This window comes from Henckelia pumila, chromosome 3, assembly GCF_033568475.1.
Source record: "Henckelia pumila isolate YLH828 chromosome 3, ASM3356847v2, whole genome shotgun sequence".
Lineage (NCBI taxonomy): Eukaryota > Viridiplantae > Streptophyta > Magnoliopsida > Lamiales > Gesneriaceae > Henckelia > Henckelia pumila.
This window is the reverse complement of record NC_133122.1, coordinates 43655904-43678928: the sequence shown is the minus strand read 5'-3', so window position 1 is coordinate 43678928 and position 23025 is coordinate 43655904. Positions and strand designations below refer to the sequence as shown.

At 31.1% G+C, this 23025-nt stretch overlaps 1 protein-coding gene and 1 long non-coding RNA gene across 2 annotated transcripts; both read left to right on the top strand.

The window, feature by feature from the left end:
- The first annotated feature begins 1877 nt into the window (after window positions 1-1877).
- On the top strand, window positions 1878-4061 carry LOC140893570 (uncharacterized). Its single transcript, XR_012153204.1, has 2 exons — window positions 1878-2128; window positions 3847-4061. It is a non-coding gene; the product is annotated as an uncharacterized lncRNA (long non-coding RNA).
- Window positions 4062-10854: 6793 nt separating this feature from the next.
- Window positions 10855-14661, top strand: LOC140892019 (pentatricopeptide repeat-containing protein At4g01990, mitochondrial-like). Its single transcript, XM_073300746.1, has 2 exons — window positions 10855-11169; window positions 13331-14661. Exons 1-2 carry the CDS (start codon window positions 10897-10899, stop codon window positions 14495-14497), a joined length of 1440 nt encoding a protein of 479 aa, XP_073156847.1. The 5' UTR covers window positions 10855-10896; the 3' UTR covers window positions 14498-14661.
- Window positions 14662-23025: the final 8364 nt, after the last annotated feature.

Sequence of the window (23025 nt, the reverse complement as noted above, 5' to 3'; positions counted from 1 at the left end):
TATGCAAGTCAATAATAACAAATAAATCACATAAGAGCATCTAAACAAGCAAGTATGTGATTTTAGGAAAACTCGAAAACCACCACGTTCTCGAGTTGTTCTATCTGACAGGGATAATGTCGAATCATACCTTTCGATCATAGCTTTGAAATATTCAAACTTACTAGCATCAAATCTGATGACGTATCTAACTTCTATTCATTTCACGCTTGCTCATCGATGTTGATAGTTGATCAAAGTCTTGATTCAACTTTAATTGTTCAAACGGCTCAAACTCGTTGATTCGACTTCGATAACTTCAATTTTCAACTGAAATGAAGTGTACCGTATGCTTAATATCATTCTCAAATCTGATATTTAGTGTTAAGTTCAATCTATAGCTGATATCGGATTAAATTGCAAACTGGCGGCGTAACAGTTCGAAGTCGGTAATTCCAAATGGTTAAACATCAATATTATCATCATCTTAACAATATAACATCACCAATTTCAGCAGCATAACACGTGAATATCAGCCCCTAATTTTCAGATTTCTGATAAATCGTTCAAAAATCATAAACATGTTCAAACGATGATCTTTACTCGATCCGTCTTAGATATGCTATCGTCGTATATACTATAACATGTTTATACAATCAAATCGTAATTCTAACAACATCTTAAAATTTAAACATGGTAGATCTTCATAAAAATTACGTTAAAACGTAGCACTCGGAGCTGTGATCGCAAATATATGATCAATCAGAAATTCTACCGGGCGGATCAAATTTTACGGAAGCTTGAAAAGGTTGAAAATGGCTTGGAACCCTTTCTTTTCTTCTCTCTCGTTTCCTTTCTAGGTTTGGTCTGAACATTCTGATAATTCTATGCAATTTACACGTTTAAATGGAAAGTTGCAAGGAAAATTGCACTTTGGCCCCTCCATCTTGGTCTAATTGCAAATCAGTCCCCGAACAAGTGATTTAATTTAATTTCAATCTTAATTAATTTAAGAATAGTAGAATTTAATTCTAAACTCTAAATATCATCAAATTAAATATTCTTGGATTAAAATTAAATCCTTTCGGACTTTATCGCATTTTAGTCCTTGAATTTCTCAATATTTGCAAATTGGTCCTTGCTCGGATTTCATACTCAAATTAAATCCTTGATATTTCTAATCTTGGAATTTACATCTTAAATTCCATAAATATCCATTCAAATATTTTTAATCTTTTAATTTAAAAATTTTGGATATTAAAATCTTAAAATCCGAAAAATCGTCAAATTAAATATTTTTGACTCAAAATTGAAATCTCTAATTTCCACAAATTCTTAAAGTCATAATTAAGAAAATAATTATTTAAAATTTAGAAATGTGGGTTAAATGATATTTATGTATTATTATGTGAATTATGTGCATGGTTTAAAATTATTTTAGCATTTAACCCGCGATTATTGAATTTTTTTTATTTTTGAGTAATTGTTGGATTTTATCGCGTAGACGAGACCGTGGACGGACGATATGTTAGATTTTTCATCTAAAATATTTTATGAGATTTTTAGGAGCCTTAAAATATTTTTAAGGTATTATTTCATGAAAATTATGGTATTAATAATGATAGATATATAGTATTCCATTTTCCCCATAATAAGCCATTTTAATGACTTTTTAGGACTTTTAGAAATCCTTTAAATTATTATTTCGAGATTTAAAATTTAACATCAGATTGTTTTTAAATATTATATTGTTGGTGAATGATTGAAGCAAACATATTTTAATTGAAAACTAGATCACCCAACGTGTATGACCCATTTGCAATTTTTCTTTGTCCCTACTTCACAATTTGCATTGATTCCTTTTGTCTTCACTTCACGTTTTATTTCTTCTAGCCTCCATCATCCTCTTCATCGTGTTCTTAGTGTGATTAATTTATGTATGGCCTCAATTATTCCCTCAACCGACCAAATCATATTTTTTTCCCTTAGCCGACACCCACCTCCTCCATCATCTTCTTCATTGCGTTCTTCAGAAAATCCAGACTCCATAGCCTATCCATGGTGATTCTTATCCAAGATTATCGATTCGTTTGTCCCGGAGCGACGTAAACGCAATTTTTAACTTCAAAAATTTGTATTTCGGTGAAAGGCATGTTTAATTCTTTCATTTTCTCACCATATAATTGTTCATGCATCAGAAACTTTTGAGCTAGCATGTTACATCACAAAATTTTATGAAGTTTCTGCATATTTTCCTTGGATGCTCACGATTTTTGCATGTTTACTTGTATGAACTTCACGTTTTCTGTCATGGCGAGGATCTAGACTGCTGGCTCGAAGTTGAAGGAGTGTATCAGGGTCCCTAGGATCAAGCTAGATCGGGTTTTGAGGCTGAGATAGGCTGGAAATGAAGTTTCCTTCTTCTGAGGTTCATGTGCGCATAGATTGGGGTTTTGAGGAAGAAGACTTCGTTCTCCTTCCTCAGGCCATGGTTTGAGGTGAGGTTGGATGCATTAGAAACCTCTAGTTGTTGGCTAGGAATGAGAAGTGGTTTCACGGAAAAATATGGCCGGAGTAGGAAGAACGAACGGATTTGGTAAGACTGCTCTCCTGCACGCGCGAGAACAGATGGGGGCTGATAATTTGGTTCGTTTTTCACCTACAGAGCATGGTTTGAAGTGTTTCTTAGCTTTTTGGAAAGGTCTAGAGGTGTGATAGCTAGTGGGGGTGGTGCTCCGGCCAGGGGGTAACCGGAGCCGGCCGGCAGCAGGCCACAAAGCCTGCTGCTCACGGCCGAGAGCAAGGTCAAAGGGGGAATCGGGCTGCTGGGTTCTGGCTGGGCCGGGCTAGGCTGGTTTTTGGGGCCCGGGTCAGGGGTAATGTTTTTGGGTCCGGGTTCGGGTTTGGTTAGCTGGGCTCGGATATTTTATTTTTAAGTGATTAATTAGTTTAAGTGTGTTTTGGGCCTATAAATTATTTGAAGTACTTTATTGGGCTTTTAATTATTTTATTAGGCCTTAAAATTAGTTATTTAAGTAAGCCCAATAATTTTCATAGGCTTGGGAGGCCATGAGAATTATTAGATCAGTCTGTGAATTTTTGGGTCAGTCTATCATTTTAATTGGACTTAATTTAGTTATTGGGCTTAAAGATTTTTATTTGGACCCAATTATATTTAAGTATTTTATTTGGGCCAAAAATATGATGTTTGGGTTTTAATTAAGTTATTGGGCCAGTCTTAGATTTTATGGGCTTAAGTTTTAGTGACTAGCAGTCTAGACCATCCCATAAAAATTTACTAAGTCCGAAATATATATTTAATTTATTTTATGCATGAAGTTATTTTTATTTATAAGTATATATATTAAGAAAATTAATTAAATATATATTTCGGAAATATTTGAAATGCATGCATACATGAAATGATTTATTTATAAGATTATAATTAAGAGTTGAGCAAGAAAATATTTTTATGATGGGAATGAAAGTGATGTGACAGCACAGTTCAGAGGTGGTTTACCACCAGCACAGTTCAGAGGTAGTTTACTACCAGTATAGAGGTGATTATTCACCGCCACGTACGTTGGTTTTATAGACTGATCAGTCGGCACAGATTCAGTCACACTCATGGATATAACCATAGATCGTTTATAATGATGATATGCTCAACTATGTTAAGTATGTTAAGAATGTTATTTATGATGTATGCACAGACAAATATTCATGATACTTTATTTTAAGATCATGCATGCATGTTTATGCAAATATATGTATTAGTATGATTATGTGTTTGCATGATTTTTAAATCATGTTATTATGAGATAAAACATGTTGGGCATTTAGGCTCACTACGTTTATATGGTGCAGGTGAGTATGATGATGGCACGATAGCTCCGACCAATGGTGAGGGCCTATGAGTTCACACGCAGACGGCACCCATAACCGATGTTATCATTGTTTTTATGTCATGAGATTTTATCAGTTCTTTTTAATCAAGTCTTCCGCATTTAATTTTTATGGTGGTTTCAAAATATTTATTTTTATTATGTAATCTTGGCGAGTAATATGATGGTTTGGGATTTTATTTGGAGTATTTTATGTTACAAAATTTTTATTTTATTTGATACTCAGTTATGTTAATTGTCAAGTTTTTTATTAATTATATTTTAAGTATTTATACATATATGTATTGGCATATATGTATTCTTAGCATTATTTATTTTTAAGTATTTTTAAATGTAAAAAAAAAATTGAAAAATTTCTAGCATTTTTTTTTAGTCCGAGTCGTTTCAAGAGGTCCCCTTGTTTGTCTAATAAAAATATAAGACATGAAAATAACTATTAGGCAGCAAAAAAAGAATCTAGAATTGACTTGAAATCAATCTGTCCCCCTTCATGCTCCCTTTCAAAAACAAACTGATTTTTTTAATCCGAAATTATTGATATATTATCTTCTCATCCGAAAAAAGTTTCAGAATTAATAAAGACATAAACATTGAAGAGAAAGGGCGACACTTTTATTGTTTGCAAAAAAATAGTATCATAAACACCAAGGAAAATAGGTGACAAGTGATGGGGCAGACCCAGAGATTCTGATGAATGAGGTAACTAACTGGATTTGAACAAGTAGAACATGTATTTTTAAAAACTTGCAAGTAAAAGAATGAAGTTTTTTTGCTCGAAATAAAAACTGAACTGGGTTCACTCTCAGATTGTAACCTCCTTCGCCCGTTGATAAGTATGCAAGAAATTAGATTACACATGAAATGTAACCTGGAGACTAGGGATGACAATGGGGCGGGTCGGGGACGAGGATGCCTTCTCCATTCCGGTCCCCGAATTCAAACTCGATCCCCATACCCGCCCCAATCCCCATTAATTCTTATCGGGGATTCGCCGTATCCATCCCCGCGGGGACCAAGTCCCCATACCCATAACCAAATATATATATATATATATATTATATATATATATATATATATAGTTTTTTTAAAGTGCCCACCTATCATGCCCACTACCATGCCCACCAATGATGTGGCACTATTCCATTGGATGTGATAAAGATGTGATAAATTGTAGGTCCAATAGAATAGTGTCACATCATTGGTGGGCATGGTAGTGGGCATGATAGGTGGGCACTTGAAAGAAACTCTATATATATATATATATATATATATATATGAATTCGTAAATTTTATTATATAAAAATATAAAAATTATTATTCAATTTTATAATAAAATACCTAAATATTTTGGGTCAAATTTTTTATTATAATATTAACTTTTAAAATTAATAAAAATATTTTAAATACAAAATATTTCTATAAATCAAAATTATTATTTTAAAATAATACTATGTATCAAAAATTTATTAAGATTATATATTGTTTCTAAATTTATCAAAATAAATAATATATATATATATATATATATATTTAGATTAATATAAATATTTTATATGTGTACGTATCATGAATGATATTCAAACAATATTTTTATGTTATAAAAAACGACGCTCTCATAAACAGATGTATTATATATAATGTATAAAAATATATATAAACGAAATAATAACAATAATTTTAATTTTAATATTTAATAATATTTTAGATTTAATAAAATTTGATAATTAAAATATTTGTATATTATTATTATTATTATTATTATTATTATTATTATTATTATTATTATTATTATTATCGGGACGGGTTCGGGGATGGGGATAGCATCCCCATACCCGCCCCAATATGTTTCGGGAATTTTTAAAAATCCCCGAACCCATACCCGAAAATACTCCCCCAAACCCGCCCCGTTTCGGGTTTTTCCACCCGCGGGAAAAATTGTCATCCCTACTGGAAACTTGAAATCAAACACAAATTATATTATATACCACATTGAAAAATATCAAATAAGAGTTGTCCAGAAGTATTTATGTTGCTCAAATTTTTCCGTCAATTTACAAATTTGGATAATAGAACCTTAAATCTTAATAATCATCCAACAATTTAAAGATGGGACGATCAGTTAAAAAAAAGAAATTAAAAAAATGAGACGAATGACGGTGACCCAACATCGAACATCAGGATTAAAAATTAAATTCGAAGGGATAAACATACTCAATCAAACAGCCATGTTAATCTGTGTAAAATGACTGAAATCGAGAAGTACCTAAGCAAAACTAAATCTGTGTAAAAGGATTGAAATCGAGTAGCACCCAAGCAAAACAGCACGACTAAGAACAGAGGTTTGAACAATTCGGTCACGGCTGAAAATCGGCTTTGCTTTATTAAAATTTTACCTTAGCTTGATTACAATCTCCTTACCACCTGGAATCACAAAAATTAAAAAAAAAATCGTAAGTAAATAGCCGGGTGGAAATTAAAAGACGCACATACGTACAATTTCGATCGCGAGCGAGACAAAGGAAAAGCAAAGCAGACGAGCTTGGAGGATGATAGTGCTAGTGTTAGATGGTGGAGACGTTAGAACATATTTGGGTTGGGGTGGGAGGAAACGAGCGCAAGAAAATGAGAACAGTGGAGGAAGAGAAGAAAATTAGGGCTAAGATGAGTTTTTGGGAGTGAGATGGGGAAAACCAACGGTGACGTCAATGATTTGTGGGAGGGAAAAGTTGAAAAAATTGGCAAGTTGGTGGGAAAAATATCAATGTTTTCAGTTACATTTATTAAAAATGTCATAATAAAATGTTTAATTATATTTTTATTTTATTAACATTTAGATTTTTAGTCAGTGTCATAATATGTATATATATAATGACATTATTGGATAAATGTCATTAAGAAAGTGTCAGGAAAGCCATTTTTTCTAGTAGTGCATGAAGTTGATATAACATCAGGTTGGTTCTATGTTCATCTAAATATTCTTCACTTGAACAACTGATCCAACTTTTCAACTCAACCCATTTTTAGACATAGCATATTCTATATCTTTCTGAGTTGGTGATTAATAGCTTTGGAGTTGTGTAACTAACATACTCCTCAGGGTAATCATCAGATCGATCGGCTCAAAACCTTACCTCAACACTGTTCTGTTCTGTCTGAGGTTCTCATGCTATCTGCACAATCTGTCTTATTTGATAACATAAGCAATATATATTGCAGAGATTATCACATACAATTCTGTATAACATACATATAATCTCATGCGTCTGAATAGAACACATACTTGCAAATTCCCATGTTGTTCAAATAATACATGCTTGCAACGAATTCACTTATTCTAATGAATTCCATAAATCAGGCATACATATCAGCATATAAGCATGTAATTCTCATCTCAGTAAAGCAAGCAGTCTTCAATCAAGCAATCATAGTCTCATACAATTCTGTAAAGTAAGTAAAGCATACTCATGCAATACTATAAATGCATGCGACTCAATGTACCCCACTCAACTTCTATCTTACTCCAAGACTTTATGCTCTGATACCACCTGTTGTGGAGACCTCGGGTTGCTAATCTCATCTTGGGGTATTTAATCAATAATCATGATTAATAAATAAAGGATCAAATCATTTCATGTTGAATTAACAATAAGCACACAATAAAGGTTGTGTAAACCAAGAGCTTAATTTTTTTTTAAAAAAAAATGTCAGCACCTCACTCGATCGGACAAACTCACCCGATCGAGCGAGCTAAAAATCCCATTCCTCGGGTGGAATTCCATTTGGCCTCGCTCGATCGGATGAACTCACCCGATAGAGCGAGCCCAAAAGCTTGATTCTCTGTTTCTGAAATTTAAAGGCCTCGCTCGATCGGTGGAGTTCACCCGATCGAGCGGGCTCCTCTGCTTCAGAATTATGCAGAATCATTTTTACTGTCAAACTTTAGAAACTCAATCTCAATCCTTAACAACCAACTCAAATTATGGTATATAAAATCTCAAACATGCAGTTATACATGTAACAAGGCTCGAGCATCCATTCATGCATTTCTTACATCAAATTAATAGCTCAAAACGTACAAAACTACAAGTTATTCAACATATCATAAATAAACTTCGCATCTCAAGTTTTTTGCTACGTTTGATGCTATCTATCTACCATTTTTCATCTTAAACTCGAGTCCACACTTGCTACATCTCTCTCTTGAGCTTTCCACGTCAATTCTGACCAGCTCGTGCCCCACCTATTACAATGCTCACATACAAACAAAGCAATAGCCGGATAACTCCGGTGATAATATAATTCTCAGTATGAAAGACATGCATATACATTAATTAAGCACATGAAATCTATATGCTATAACATCTTACATCATAAACATGTAAGAACATGTAAATCATATAAGCATATCATCTTTAGCAATCTCAAATCAAGCATATAAACACATTCACATCTTGAATGATATATAATAACAAGCTTGCATTTATAAACGCATATTATAAACCATTAAAATTTCTAGGCTAATGCATATATGCAATGCATGTTTAAATAGACTATCAAGTCTGATAAGAATAAATCTTGGTTCTTGGGATCCCGGGGAAATAAAATCTTTAACTAACCACCGACTCTCCCAATCGAGGTGACATCAAATATCTCAAGTCCCCTAACTTTAGTGCAACTATAGTGAGTCATCTAGCTCTGAAAGCGAATCTACAATCCATGCCACTCAACTATAGTTCTCTAAACGTCATTTCGCAATCTAGGCCAATTTGCCCTCTATGCTTTTAAGGTAGGGGTTCAAGATGAATGCAACATAATCTTGATGCATTAAATCATCCAAATACTGATAAACATCTTGAACACACCATTCAAGAATTATGCAAGTCAATAATAACAAGTAAATCACATAAGAGCATCTAAACAAGCAAGTATGTGATTTTAGGAAAACTCAAAAACCACCACGTTCTCGAGTTGTTCTATCTGGCGAGGATAATGTCGAATCATACTTTCGATCATAGCTTTGACATACTCAAACTTGCTAGCATCAAATCTGATGATGTATCTAACTTTTATTCATTTCACGCTTTCTCATCGACGTTGATAGTTGATCAAAGTCTTGATTCAACTTTAATTGTTCAAACGGCTCGAACTCGTCGATTCGACTTCGATAACTTCAATTCCCAACTGAAATGAAGTGTACCATATGCTTAATATCATTCTCAAATATGATATTTAGTGCTAAGTTCAATCTATAGCTGATATCGGATTAAATTGCAAACTCGCGGCGTAACAGTTCGAAGTCGGTAATTCCAAATGGTTAAACATCAATATTATCATCATCTTAACAATATAACATCACCAATTTCAGCAGCATAACACGTGAATATCAGCCCCTAATTTTCAGATTTCTGATAAATCGTTCAAAAATCATAAACATGTTCAAACGACGATCTTTTCTCATCCGTCTTAGATATGTTATCGTCGTATATACTATAACATGTTTATACAATCAAATCGTAATTCTAACAACATCTTAAAATTCAAACATGGTAAAATTTCATAAAACTTACGTTAAAGCGTAGCACTCGGAGCTGTGATCTCAAATATATGATCAATCGGAAATTCTACCGGGCGGATCAATTTTTACGGAAGCTTGAAAAGGTTGAAAATGGCTTGGAACCCTTTCTTTTCTTCTCTCTCGTTTTCTTGCTGGGTTTGGTCTGAACATTCTGATAATTCTATGCAATTCACACGTTTAAATGGCAAGTTTCAAGGAAAATTGCACTTTGACCCCTTCATTTTGGTCTAATTCCAAATCAGTCCCCGGACAAAGCGATTTAATTCAATTTTAATTTTAAATAATTTAATAATAGTAAAATTTAATTATAAACTCTAAATATCCTCAAATTAAATATTCTTAGATTAAAATTAAATCTTTTCGGACCTTATCGCATTTTAGTCCTTGAATTTCTCAATATTTGCAAATTGGTCCTTGCTCGGATTTCATACTCAAATTAAGTCCTTGATATTTCTAATCTTGAAATTTACATCTTAAATTTCATAAATATCAATTCAAATATTTTTAATCTTTTAATTTAAGAATTCCGGATATTAAAATCTTAAAATCCGAAAAATCCTCAAATTAAATATTTTTGACTCAAAATTGAAATCTCTAATTTCCATAAATTCTTAAAGTCATATTTTTTCTTATTCGGAATTTAAATCGTAAATTCCGTCATTAATAACTTAATATTTTTGGGTCTTACATCAACAATCTTAATAAAAATAATAGATGAAACACTGAGAGTCCGTTATTGAGAAGCTGGAGGATGAAAACATTTTTTTTTTTTTTAAAAAAAAAACACTTTTCTTAAAATTGTTCTATTTGGTTACAAAACCATTTTATAAAAAAAAATTTAAAAAACTATTTTAAAAGTTAGAATTTCTAGTTTTTAGGCTTTTACTTCTAACTATATTTAAAATTTTGAATAAAAATACTTTTTGAACATCAATTAAAACACCAAAATTGCTTCAGCCTTTTAAAATAAAAACACTTAAAAAAAAGTTGAACTTAACCATTTTTTTAAACTTTCAGCTTCTGTATTCAAATTGAACCTAAAAGTATTTTAAAAAAATGAAAAAAAATTTTTATTATAAGTAACCAAAGTCGAAAACAAATCCCCTAAAAATATGTGAAACTTTAGAGACAAGTTTATCTTGTTTGTCAAAACTAGTTTAGTTCAAGGTATAATATTAATAGAAGGTCTAATAAATCATGATTTGTCAAGTCAATACTATAATATATATACATTAAGCAATAACACCTTAATTATTAATTAATCTATTGGTATGCTTAACCTAGAAATTACAAAAGATCATATATCATATTAAATTCACACTTTGAAAAATAAATGATATACATACAATATACGTATTAATTATGTATGTTAAAGTGGAGATGAATAATTTGGTTACTAGCAAATAGTAGGGTAGGAGTCAAAAGCCCTTGGTCTTGATGGCGACTCGTAGAATCAGCGGTGTAATCCTCCATGAATCATCCCCAGCATTTGCTCGATCGTTGTGTACGGTGAAGGAATCAACGAAGACGGTGAAGGAGATGAAGAACCTTCTGTTCAACAGAGTTTCCAGGCTCTCTCCTTCCTCCAAAACCACCGCCAATGACGTTCTTGACAAATGGGTGACGGAAGGGAATCCCGTCAAGCGCTTCGATTTGGTCAACCTCATCGGTTATTGCCGGAATCGCAAAAAGTTTCCCCTCGCTCTTCAGGTACTTCTTTCCCATTTCCAGTAGATGATTAGAAAAATGGATGGCATTAGCCTATGGGGATTATATGCGCGCTTCTCTGTCAAGGGTTGATCCCGAATTTCTCAAGGTTTCAAATTTCAAATGCGTGTGAAACTGTGAGTATCGACAAGTTCTTGAAGAAAAAAAAGATGCGGATAGAGAGTAGTCTGTTTATTTTGCATTTTGTTTCACCTCTGTGAAAAATTTCTGGGTCCAACCAAATGTTTGTAGCTGACTTCATTAAGGTATGGGCTGTGTTGACTCAGAACTTTGACAATGAATCAAAGAAGTCGAGGTAGAGAAAGCTCGAAAATTTTAGCTTATGTATCCTTTCCTTGCAACCCTATTAAAATGCACCTTAAAAAACCTATAAGGTGCAGCAAGATGCATTCTTTACTTCCAAGGCACAGCCTTTACCAAAGGAATGCACCTTAGCAAGTTTATAGGCTCAAAGGCTTTGCCGCACCGCACCTTGGTCCTAGACTCGCTTTATATCCTTGAATAACAATAAAAGAAGCCTTGACAAGAATATCTACGCGTAGCTCAAAGTATCTTTATGGAGACAGTTCCTAATCCAGTCTATATAAGACATTTCTCTCTAGGACTAGGTGAACTTAGGTCGATAGTGGACTGGTTAGAGAAATATAGCATTAAATCTATAAACATTCACTTCCATAATCAGAATAAGCTCCCCCAGATATGCGGCGTTAATAAATAAATGACACAACGAAAGCTTCCATGCAGGTCTTCTTAAAAGTGATGTGGCATTAGTGTTCGTCTAAATGGTGTTATGAATGACTCGTGTGCTTTTATAAATGTTTCATGTTGGAAATATGTGTCAGTTCGTCTTACTATTGGTTGCCATTTATTATTCTTCTCTGCAAGGCCTATAAGCTTATTGTCAACCTGACTCGTGCCATGTCTTCTTCTTGGCTTGGAACGGAACAGCATGGGCATGAAATCAAATTTGGAATGAAACGAGGACGGGAAAGGAATGATCTATCATATAAGTTTCTACTATCAAAGAATGAGAAACAAATGAAATATTTATTCCTTACTTCCAATCTTATGATTTGTAATTCAACATAAATCTTTTGATGAAATGAATTTATTTTTGATGGCCAAATCACCTTTTAGTAAAAAAATAAAAATAACCGAAACAACCATTCCCATAAGATTGAGTTCTCCCATGTCTAATATATATCAATCATGAGTTTGGAATAATTCCGGGAATGCTGATTCTGTTCCCAAACTGCATGCCAATCTTGTTGTAGATGAGCATGCCATTCTCAGCTTGGTGTGCGAAGATAGGTTGAGAATGCAACATCCCGAACTTATACCAAAACATATGATTTGTATGATTGAGACATGAAAATACTCATTCCCATGTTCTTGATTATATTCATATTTGATTTTAGTAATAATGATAAAGATAATAAGTTAATAACAATAATAATAAAGTTTATAATAATTGTTATTTTAATTTTTGTAAAAGTTGATTTGGTCTTTCATTGAAAAGTAATTGTATTCAATTCGTACCATTTATTTGAATCACCAATCATAATATTGAAATCAGGGAAGGATCAAATAAGTATTCATTTTCTCTCTCTTTACTTTTTTTTTATTTTTTTTATTTAGATAAACTATCTTCCTTTCACATCCTTGTTCCATTTCAAAACCGTGCTCATAATAGTCTGAACTTGTGTCGCTCCAAACTTATGATAGCTCCTCAAAACTTTGCCTTGTCATGGATTGGGATTCTAGTATTTTAGACTCATTAATCCTTACAGACCACACTGATTGAGCTTATAATAATTGGAGCTCGTACCCCTTTCCTTCTGGAGAACTCAAATTTTCCGACTTGTTGGGGGTTGAATTTCCACCCCTATTCAATCTCTAGTTCTTCTACAGTTGCTCTCACTGATGGATCAACAATCTGACCTGTTTCTCAACTTAGTCTGTTAGCCCTGTGACTACTCAAAATAACTTATCCGTAAGAAAATATTTAGCAGGCTTCTTTGTACCTAAATTTTGTGCCTTTGAAGTGAATTTTATTGCCTTTGTGGAGTCAATTTCACTGTTTGACTTATAATTTATAGATGTGCTCTGACATGCATTTTTCTTTTTATTATGTTCACATCAGCTGTCTGATTGGATGGAAAAAACGAATTTCAAAATAAACAATGCTGATCAAGCTGTGCGTATCGACCTCCTCTACAAGACAAAAGATTTAGCTTCGGCAGAAAAATACTTCGATAGCCTCCAAGACTCAGAAAAAACTGCGAAAACCTTTGGTGCGATTCTGAGCTGTTATTGCAACGAGAAAGCATTTGATAAGGCTTCAGAGACCTTTGAGAAAATGAAGGTGTTGAATTATGCGACCACTCTAAATTACAATAATATGCTTGCGCTCTACCATAACATGGACCAATCCGAAAAGGTAATCTCATTAGTCGAAGAAATGGAGGAGAAACATATCGCTATTGACGTTTATACTTATAATTTATTGATTAATAGTTATGCTGCTATGAAAAATTTTGATGCTGTTGAAGAAGTTGTCGAGAAAATGAAAAGTAATAACGTGGAGTTAAGTTTGTTTACATTTGGAAATCTAGCTACCATATATGTCAATTGTGGGTTGTTAGAAAAGGCCAACCATTTTCTTGAAATGATGGAGAAAAAGGATGATCACGTGAAAGGGTTTGGAGTTGAAGCTTCGCGAACACGTATGAAGTTGTACAGTGAGATGAATGATTTATCAGGAGTTAAACGGGCATGGGAGTCTTTGAAGTCTACTGATGGGCACCCAAGTAATACTAGTTATCTCTCCATGCTTGTAGCTCTTTCCAAACTCGGGGATCAAGAAAGCCTAGAGAATATTTTTAAGGAGTGGGAAATGGGATGTTCCCATTATGATTTCAGGTTACCGAATGTGTTACTAAAGTTTTACCTCAGACGGGACATGATTGAGGAGGCCACAACACTCTACGACAATTTGGTTAGCAAAGGGATGGAACGTTATTTAAGCACAGTGGTCTTGTTTGCTACTCTATGCATAAAAAAGGGACAGATAGATTTGGCTCTTAAGTATCTGGAAACAGGCATGGATAAAGCGAAACAGAAGGAGAAGGAATTTGTTCTATCAGAGGAAACAATTAAACTTTTTCTGGATTATTTTGATGAGAATTTTGATGAAGCTAGAGCTGAGAAGTTTGTCCACTGCATGAGGAAGATCCACGGAGTCGAATCCTCTGTATGTGATTCCTTGCTTTCAAAGATCAGAGCATCCAATAGGGCCATTGATAGCTAAGTGGTTTTGCAGTTTCTTCTCCAGGTAGCAGCATAGTCTCACCCATGCACTTATGTACTACTTGAACCATTTGCTCTACTTGTATGCAACTTGCCCTTTACTAGGGAGCTTTAAATTTATTTAGAGAATGCACTGTATTGTTTTGTGTTTTTTTTAATGCTTGTAAAGACGTCTTTAACATAAATTTTGGTGGTTGTACATCAAAAGCTATTAGAGAATTCACCCAACAAAGCGAAGAAAATAAATTAAAATTTTTTATCAATAGCTTTGCATAAACATTTTCAAGAACTTCACTAATCAAGGGAAAAATGAAATCGGATGTTTATTATTTTGTCATTTTATGTTTCATCGATTTATATACAAAAACATATAATAAAAACTATAATAGTGTTTGGATTTCTGTTCTTGGGAAATTAATTTCATGCCAATATTTTAACAATTATAGTAAATAATAAATTATTAATATCAGTTATTTTAAGGGTAAATTATAAATTCATACCCAAACCTATTTTTATCTTACATTTTAATACCTAACCCATTAAAAATTATTTTCTACTCCCTGGAGAGAGAAAATTTTGTTTAAAAATACCAATTCTACCCTTATCTATTAAAAATCCTAATAAATCAGTAAAAAAAAAAGGTGAGATAATGGATACTAAAACCAAAACAAATCCAAATAGTATTTATATAAAAATTCAAATTAAAATCAAAGAACATAAACCATATCATATACATGCTTATGTTGATACAGGAGCAAGTATGTGTCTAGCAAGTAAACACATACTCCCAACTCATTATTGGAAGAAATGCGACAAAGGATTAAAAGTTCGAATAGGAGATGGATCGATAATCATGCTTAATACAGTAGCAGAAAAATTAAAAATAGAAATAGAAGAAACAAAATTTGTAATACCCATTATATATCAAATAGAATCAGGAATGGACATTATAATAGGAAATAACTTTTTAAGAGAATATCTTTCCTTTACACAATTTGAAAATTACATAACTTTAAACAAAGGATCATCAATGATTTATATTCCTAAAATACGAACAGCATTTCGTGTAGAAAATGAAGGATTTACAAAGAATTTTCATAAACGAAATACAAATCAAATAGAACTAAAAATAGAGAATATTTTAACAATTAATCATGAAAAAGAAATCATGAAGAAATTTCATGATATTTGTTCTGAAAATCCTCAGGACAAAATTAAGAAAAGAAAACAATTCATTGCTTCAATAAAACTTAAAGACCCTAATATCACAATCCGTGAAGCACCAAGAAGATGCAACATGGATGATGTAAAAATATTCGAAAAGAGGTTCAAGAATTACTAAAACTTAAGATAATCATCCCAAGCAATAGTCCACACTCTTCACCAGTCTTTTATGTCAGTAAGAAAGACACTGATAAGAAAAGAATGGTAATTGATTATCGAAAAATGAATAATGCAACAATTATGGATGGATATTACATCCCAAACAAGAATGATCTACTATCTTATATAGGAGGAATGAAATATTTCTCTAGTTTAGATTGTAAATCAGGATTCTGACAAATTCAGCTAAAATCGCAAACACAATTACTTACATCATTCAGTTGTCCAAAAGGACAGTATCAATGGACTGTATTACCTTTCAGACTTAAACAAGAACCAGGTATCTTTCAAAGATATATGGATGAATCTTTTAAATCATATGTAGATTTTTGTTGTGTTTATATAGATGACATATTAATTTATTCAAAAACACTAGATCAACATTATAAAGACCTCATGATAGTATTAGATATTTGTCATAAAGATGAAATTATACTTTCTGAAAAGAAAGCACAATTGTTTAAAACAAAAATAAATTATTAAGGATTACAAATAGAAGATGGAAAACATTGTTTACAACAGCATATACTTAAGAAAATTCACGATTTTTCTAGTGAAATCAAAGATCAAGATCAATTAAGAAGATTTTTAGGATTATTAACTTATTCTGAAAATTACATTAAGAAACTTGCAGAAATCAGAAAACCTCTTCAGGTAAAACTTAAACAAGACTACAAGTAGAAATGGTCTAAAGAAGATACTAATTATATAGATACTATTAAAAAGAAAATAATTAGTAATCTTCCTGAGTTATATTTTTCTTCCAATAAAGATATAATAATAATTGAAATAGACGCTTCAGATGAATACTGGGGAGCATGTTTAAAAGCTTATACAGGAGAAAGAAATTTAGAAGAACTTACTAAAACAGCTACTAGAAATAATGAAGAATTATGCAATTATACATCAGAAACTTTTCAAGGTGCACAATTAAATTATCATTCAAATGAAAAAGAATTATTAGCTTTAATATTCACAATTAAGACTTATGAAATTTATCTTATTCCTAAACCATTTTTAGTAAGAACAGATAATATGAATTTAACATATTTCAAGACAAGGAAAATATCAAGAAATGCAGGGAGAAATGCAGCAAAGATAATTAGATGGCAATTAAAATTGAACCATTATCAGTTCGAGATCCAACATGTCAAAGGAACGGATAATTCATTACCCGACGCATTAACCAGAGAACTTCATCCAAATTATACTATTCGTAGTAACGGAATAACAAAAGAGATCCTAAGTGATCCAGAAAATGACCACGAGTCATCCGAACATGCTTTAAAAAGCATGGAGAATATAAATTGATGAAATGAGATTTATGTTCAGATACATGAATTTTTTTATGACTTTCAGTCATCCGAACATGCCTCAGAAAGCATGAGAAATATAAATTGATGAAAATGAGATTTATATTCAGAAACATGAATTACTCTATGAGTAAAGACAATCAATCTCATTTATGAAGATTGATTCAATTCTTGCAAAAGAATTTCATAAATGCAATGATACGCATAATAAAACTATTCGAGTTACTCACGAAAAAGAGTTAAATTTCTAACCATTTATATATATATATATATATATATATATATATATATATATATATATATATATATGTGTTTTATTATGCAGGATAGAATAATTAAATCAATTAGAAGAACAATTGATTGACATAGATGAAGAAATTCAGATTCTTCAACAAAGAAAAAAGAATATAAAAGAAAAAATTCAGAGGATTAAAGAAAAGATGACAAAATAATGGAGATGAATGAAAAACAGTCAGTGGTCACAGCCAACACTGATAACCAAGAAAAAGAAAAGAAGAAAGAACTGGTGGTCACAGTCAACACCGAAAAAAATTAAAAAAAAAAAAGAAAGAACGTTTAAAAGTGCCCTTGAAGCAAGAGAAAGAAAGATGGTCAATCTGCGACCACACAAACCAATTTTTGAAAAAACAAATTTTCCAGAAAAACTCAAGACTGAATTCTTTGAAACACTAAACTATTTAAGAATAGCCAAACCATCTGCAGAATCTTGGCTACAAACTTGTGACACACAGAGCATATCAAGAGCAAGAACACTGCAAGGTGCTTCAGCGCATGAAGTCGCAAGATTCTTTTCAAATGGATTATTAAGTGGATTGGAAGTTAGTCCCAACAATCAAGAAATAGAACTATTTCCATATCAGTTGAGAAATAGTATCATCCAGTTCAAGAAATCAGTCTTTAAGGACGATCCAGTATTAACATTGAGTATTCACTCAACCCTTCCAGATTGGGATGATAACAAATTCTATCAACCAATGGTATATATTCAATGTCGAAAACAAAAAGACAAGTTCTTATTCGAAGGATCAAATGAAGAGAAACCAGTAATGGATATCTCAACACTTCCTGAGATAAGAATAAAGACATTGATTGACATGATCTCAAAGACAGGAAAGATTGATGGAAACTCAAAGGTTAAAATAAATTTTGCAACCAGTAAAATTTTATTAACCACTGGACACAAGGAGACAATCCAAAAGAAAGAACAAGCCATGTTAGCTCAATTCGAAGCTCCAATCTATGAAGCAAGAGTTGACATGACCCGAAAAACCCAACAAATGCTATGTCAAAGACTAAGAACAATGATTTTCACTCACAAATGTGGACATTGCCAAACCATTCAGACAGAAGAAGCAAAGTTTGAGTATCTATCTCTTCTTAAGTTTCTTACAATCTGGTTCATACAAGACGTATGAAAACTATCAGAAACTAAAAAACATAAAATCAGAAACAAAAATAAGCCTTATGGCTAATAACTAAACAAGCAGGGCGTAAGGAGGATAAGGTTGAAAACCAACCATTGAAGATTTATGGTTAGAGTAAACCTAGAGATCCATAGAGCAAGTACCAGTTGATCAAGTGATCGTTAAGGAAAAGCAAGAATTTGGCCTCTGCTCAAAACCAAGATTCATTCAAACAAGGTAACCTTCCTAAATCTCTTGCAGCCCTTAATTCAAAGAAATATTCAAAATATGTTAATCATGTCATCATCCTTCATAAGAAATGGAAGATTGATAATAAAAAACTGGTTTGAAATAGAAGATGATCATGAATATGATACATTTCATGAATATCATTTAAATACTTCTGATTTAACCATATTCGAATCAATTTATCAAATAAAAGTTGTAATTATAACCCATGAATGGAACCAAACTAATCTGAAAACATTTATCTGTTATAAATGAATCAGATCTGTAAAGCCATGAATGAGAAAATTCATAAGAATTTGAAGAATTCTGCAACCTGGTATCAAAGCGGTTAATTAAAGCAGATTATTAATGTCTGGATTAACTTTAGATATTGAGATTAAAAATTTATTTGATAAAATAATCTTACTAAAATATTTACGTCAAATAGATCAATTATAGAATAAAATAAAAGATCTCCAAACCTTTTATTTCAAAAATATAAAAAAAAGAACATTTTTCAAGCAATTGAAAAATGATAATTCAAATTTCTGAAAACGATGAAATTGAAGACATAACAATATGTTATGAATAAGAACAAACTTTGTTATCGAAATCCGATCAACAAAAACAAAATAATAAAAGTAACAATTTTTACTAAATGGAAAATGTATGAAAATACGAAAATAAATATCTTTAATTTATATTCTCAAAATATAAATTTTGATATAGAAAATTGTGAAAACAATTTGAAACATCTTAAAAATTGTCAATTTTCAATTAATAGTTTCGAAGATTTTCAGAATTTATTAGAACAGATAGATTCAACAAAAAGACTTTTAATAGTCTTAAGAAAATTAAGAAGTTCTATCATTTGTTAAAATGACAGAAGTAACAATTCCAAATCATAAAATTCAGATTGATGAATCTGAAGAGAACCAAGAGTATAATTTGAATATTATATTTAATCAGAATAAGTTTGCTGAGATACAAAAAACATGGTTTTCTAATTCAAAAACAAATCTAATAGACCAACCAGGAATATTAAGCAAGATTTCAAATTTTATTAATCCCAGAAAAAATTTAATTTATTATTCGATTCGTACAAAAGAACGATCTTGTAAAATAAATAACGAATCAAGGTCTAATACTCTGAAGTTATTAACAACTCAAGATATTGATACCATCATGGCAAAAGCCAGTGAAAAAGAACGATCTGAACTGAAATATGTTCACATTGGAGGAATCGAAATAATAGTATCAGCTCACTACCGAGAAGGAATAGATACACCAATTGAAATCACAGTTCGTGACAAAAGGATACGTAATTTTGAGGATTCTATCCTTGGAAAAATTGAAGGAAACTTATGTTACAAAAAGATGAAATTTTGTATTTATCGACAATACAATATATCTCTTTTTGATAAAAACATAAATGACGTTTTAACATTAGATTATTACTTTTATAAAAATAATCTTATGTTAACAGGAAACCATCCGATCAATATAAACTATGTTGTCGGTTTAGCAATAAGTAATAATTCTTAAACAGGAATAATTTTAACAAAACCAACTATTTATATTGAAAGAATGTTTGAAAATATTACAAGAATTGAACACCCTCGAAAAGCATTTATTGAAGAAATAAATCCCTATAAAAGATGAAGTTCAGATGACCTCCAAATCACAAAACAGTCTGTACCAAGAAGATCATTATCATTTGCTAGAAATGATGAAGATATTCTTGAAAAGATTGGAACCATGAATCAAAATATTCTTAAAATTAAACAAGATATTGTTAATGAATCAACCTCATCGCAATGACGTCCTTAATAAAATTAGAAAAAGATCTAGGAGATTTAGAAAATAATATAATAAGATCAATCTATCAATACAAGAATTAGTGAAGAATTTCAAAAAATATATTGATTTAGCAATGACTAGATTAATAATTGAACAAGAAAGACATAATAATGAAATATTAAACTATCTTAAGGAAGTTCTTCCAATAGATAAAGGAAAAAGGAAAATGGAAGAAGAACACCATTCAAAATTGAATCATGGTATAGAAATCCCCTTAGTTATGGCAAACATAAGTATGAAGATGTTTAGTGAAACAGACTCATCTGAATCTGAACAAATAGGAGTAAATACAGAAAAATTATATCATTCACATCAAGAATCAGAACAATACAGAGATATGGATATTTCAGAATCAGAGTCTGAAGATGATTTCTAGACCACAATTAAATCTACGAACAAATGTAGAAGGTAGTGGTGGAAGAGATGATGAAAAATTTAAATACAACAGAGACCAATACTCTGGATCTTATTAAGATGTTAGAGACATTCTTAGAGAATAAAAAACATCAGGATTTGTGAAACAAAATATTTTAGATTTAGGTTGTTCAACAACTAAAGAAAGAAAATCAAAGATAGATCATTGGGCAAATGAACTATCAGTACAAATTCAATTAACACCATTATTAGACAAAAGTGAGAATATTCAAGTTTTAACTCATGGGATGATAAAAATGACATTGGTAGGAGCAGTAAGAACTTGGGATGAAAACCTAGTAATTACTAATCTACCACAAGAAATGACAGGACATCGATATTTCGAACTATTTGTTGATGCCTTGTACCAAGAATTTTTAGGAGTTTCTAATAATGATGCTAATCTGGTAGCTAAGAATATAGAACAAAATAGAGCAATTTTTATTCTAGATAATATTAAACTATAAAATTTATGTTATTTAGAAGAATTTATATGTGATTATGAAACAAACTATTATCAGTTAATAGATGCTGATTAAAAAAGAACATTATAAATTAAGTATTTTTAATAAAATACCTAATATACCAATAAATAGTAAAGATGAATTCTTAACTAGCGCTTATGCCAAAACACTAGGAGGAGCTATTAAATTCATTAAAGATGTTATAACAAAGAAATGTCATGAAGTAACATTAAATAAAAGAATATCCAGATCTTACAAACAAAACAATAAACTTTGTTGTGACAAAATAGAATTCACAGTAAAGGAATACGGTTGCAAAACAAACATGTCACACAAACATTTAAAACGACAGAAACAGAATAAATTTAATAAACCTTATAAATCTTTTAATAGAAAATTTATTCCCTATAAGAAAAAGAAATTTAAAAGGAATTTCTTCAGAAAACCTTATAAAAGAAAATTTTATAAAAAATTTGATAACAAAAAATCACCTTGCCCAAAGGGTAAAGGAAAGAATTGCACATGTTGGTTATGCAACGAAGAAGGACATTATGCGAATGAATGTCCAAAACGAAACGAAAAGAAAAATAAAGTTAAATTTCTTGATGAAATATATACTATTGGATTCTATCCAGTAGAAACAATTGAATTTTCATCCGACGATGAAAATATTTATTATCTTGATGAATCAAGTGAATCAGATTTTGAATCTGATTCCACATTTGATAATTCAAGAAATAAAAATGATTAAAATAACGACAAGGGCATTTTTGGAAAATGCAACTCTAGGTACTAAACTCAAACTTTTGTTTGGCTTGGATATCTATTTTCAAGTTGCCCTTATTTTAATTATTAGTAAAACTAATGTAATCTCGCACATGCGTGTATAAATTAATATAATATATTTATCATTATATGTTACATGTAAATAATATATTTTTTATTTTTTTATTAATTAGTTTAATTATGATTTTTTTTATTTCTAATATAATGTAATTTAAAAGTTATTTATCTTATATATAAATTTTAAGTGACAAAAATATGGACAATATGTACAAATAGAATCAAATTTACATATTTATTTAATATAAAGATAATTTTGTAGAAAAATGTTGGTTTCATCTCTCTATAAGGAGCACGACAATTTTGTAAAAAATGTTGGGTCATCTCTATAAGGAGCTCAACTATTAGATATAGTATAAATAAATAAACTTGTCGAAATATTTATTTGAATAGTTACAAAATATTTAAATTAATAGCTTTTTATTTGACATGAAAATTAATAACTTGAATGAGCTTAAGATCATTAAAATAATATATATATATATATATAAGTTAAACAAAAAAACACAAAAAAGGATATTACAGTAATTTTTTGTTTTTTTTTTAAATATAGATGAACCGTCGTTGGTAACCGCGGGTCTTCACGGTGCCGTGAAAAAG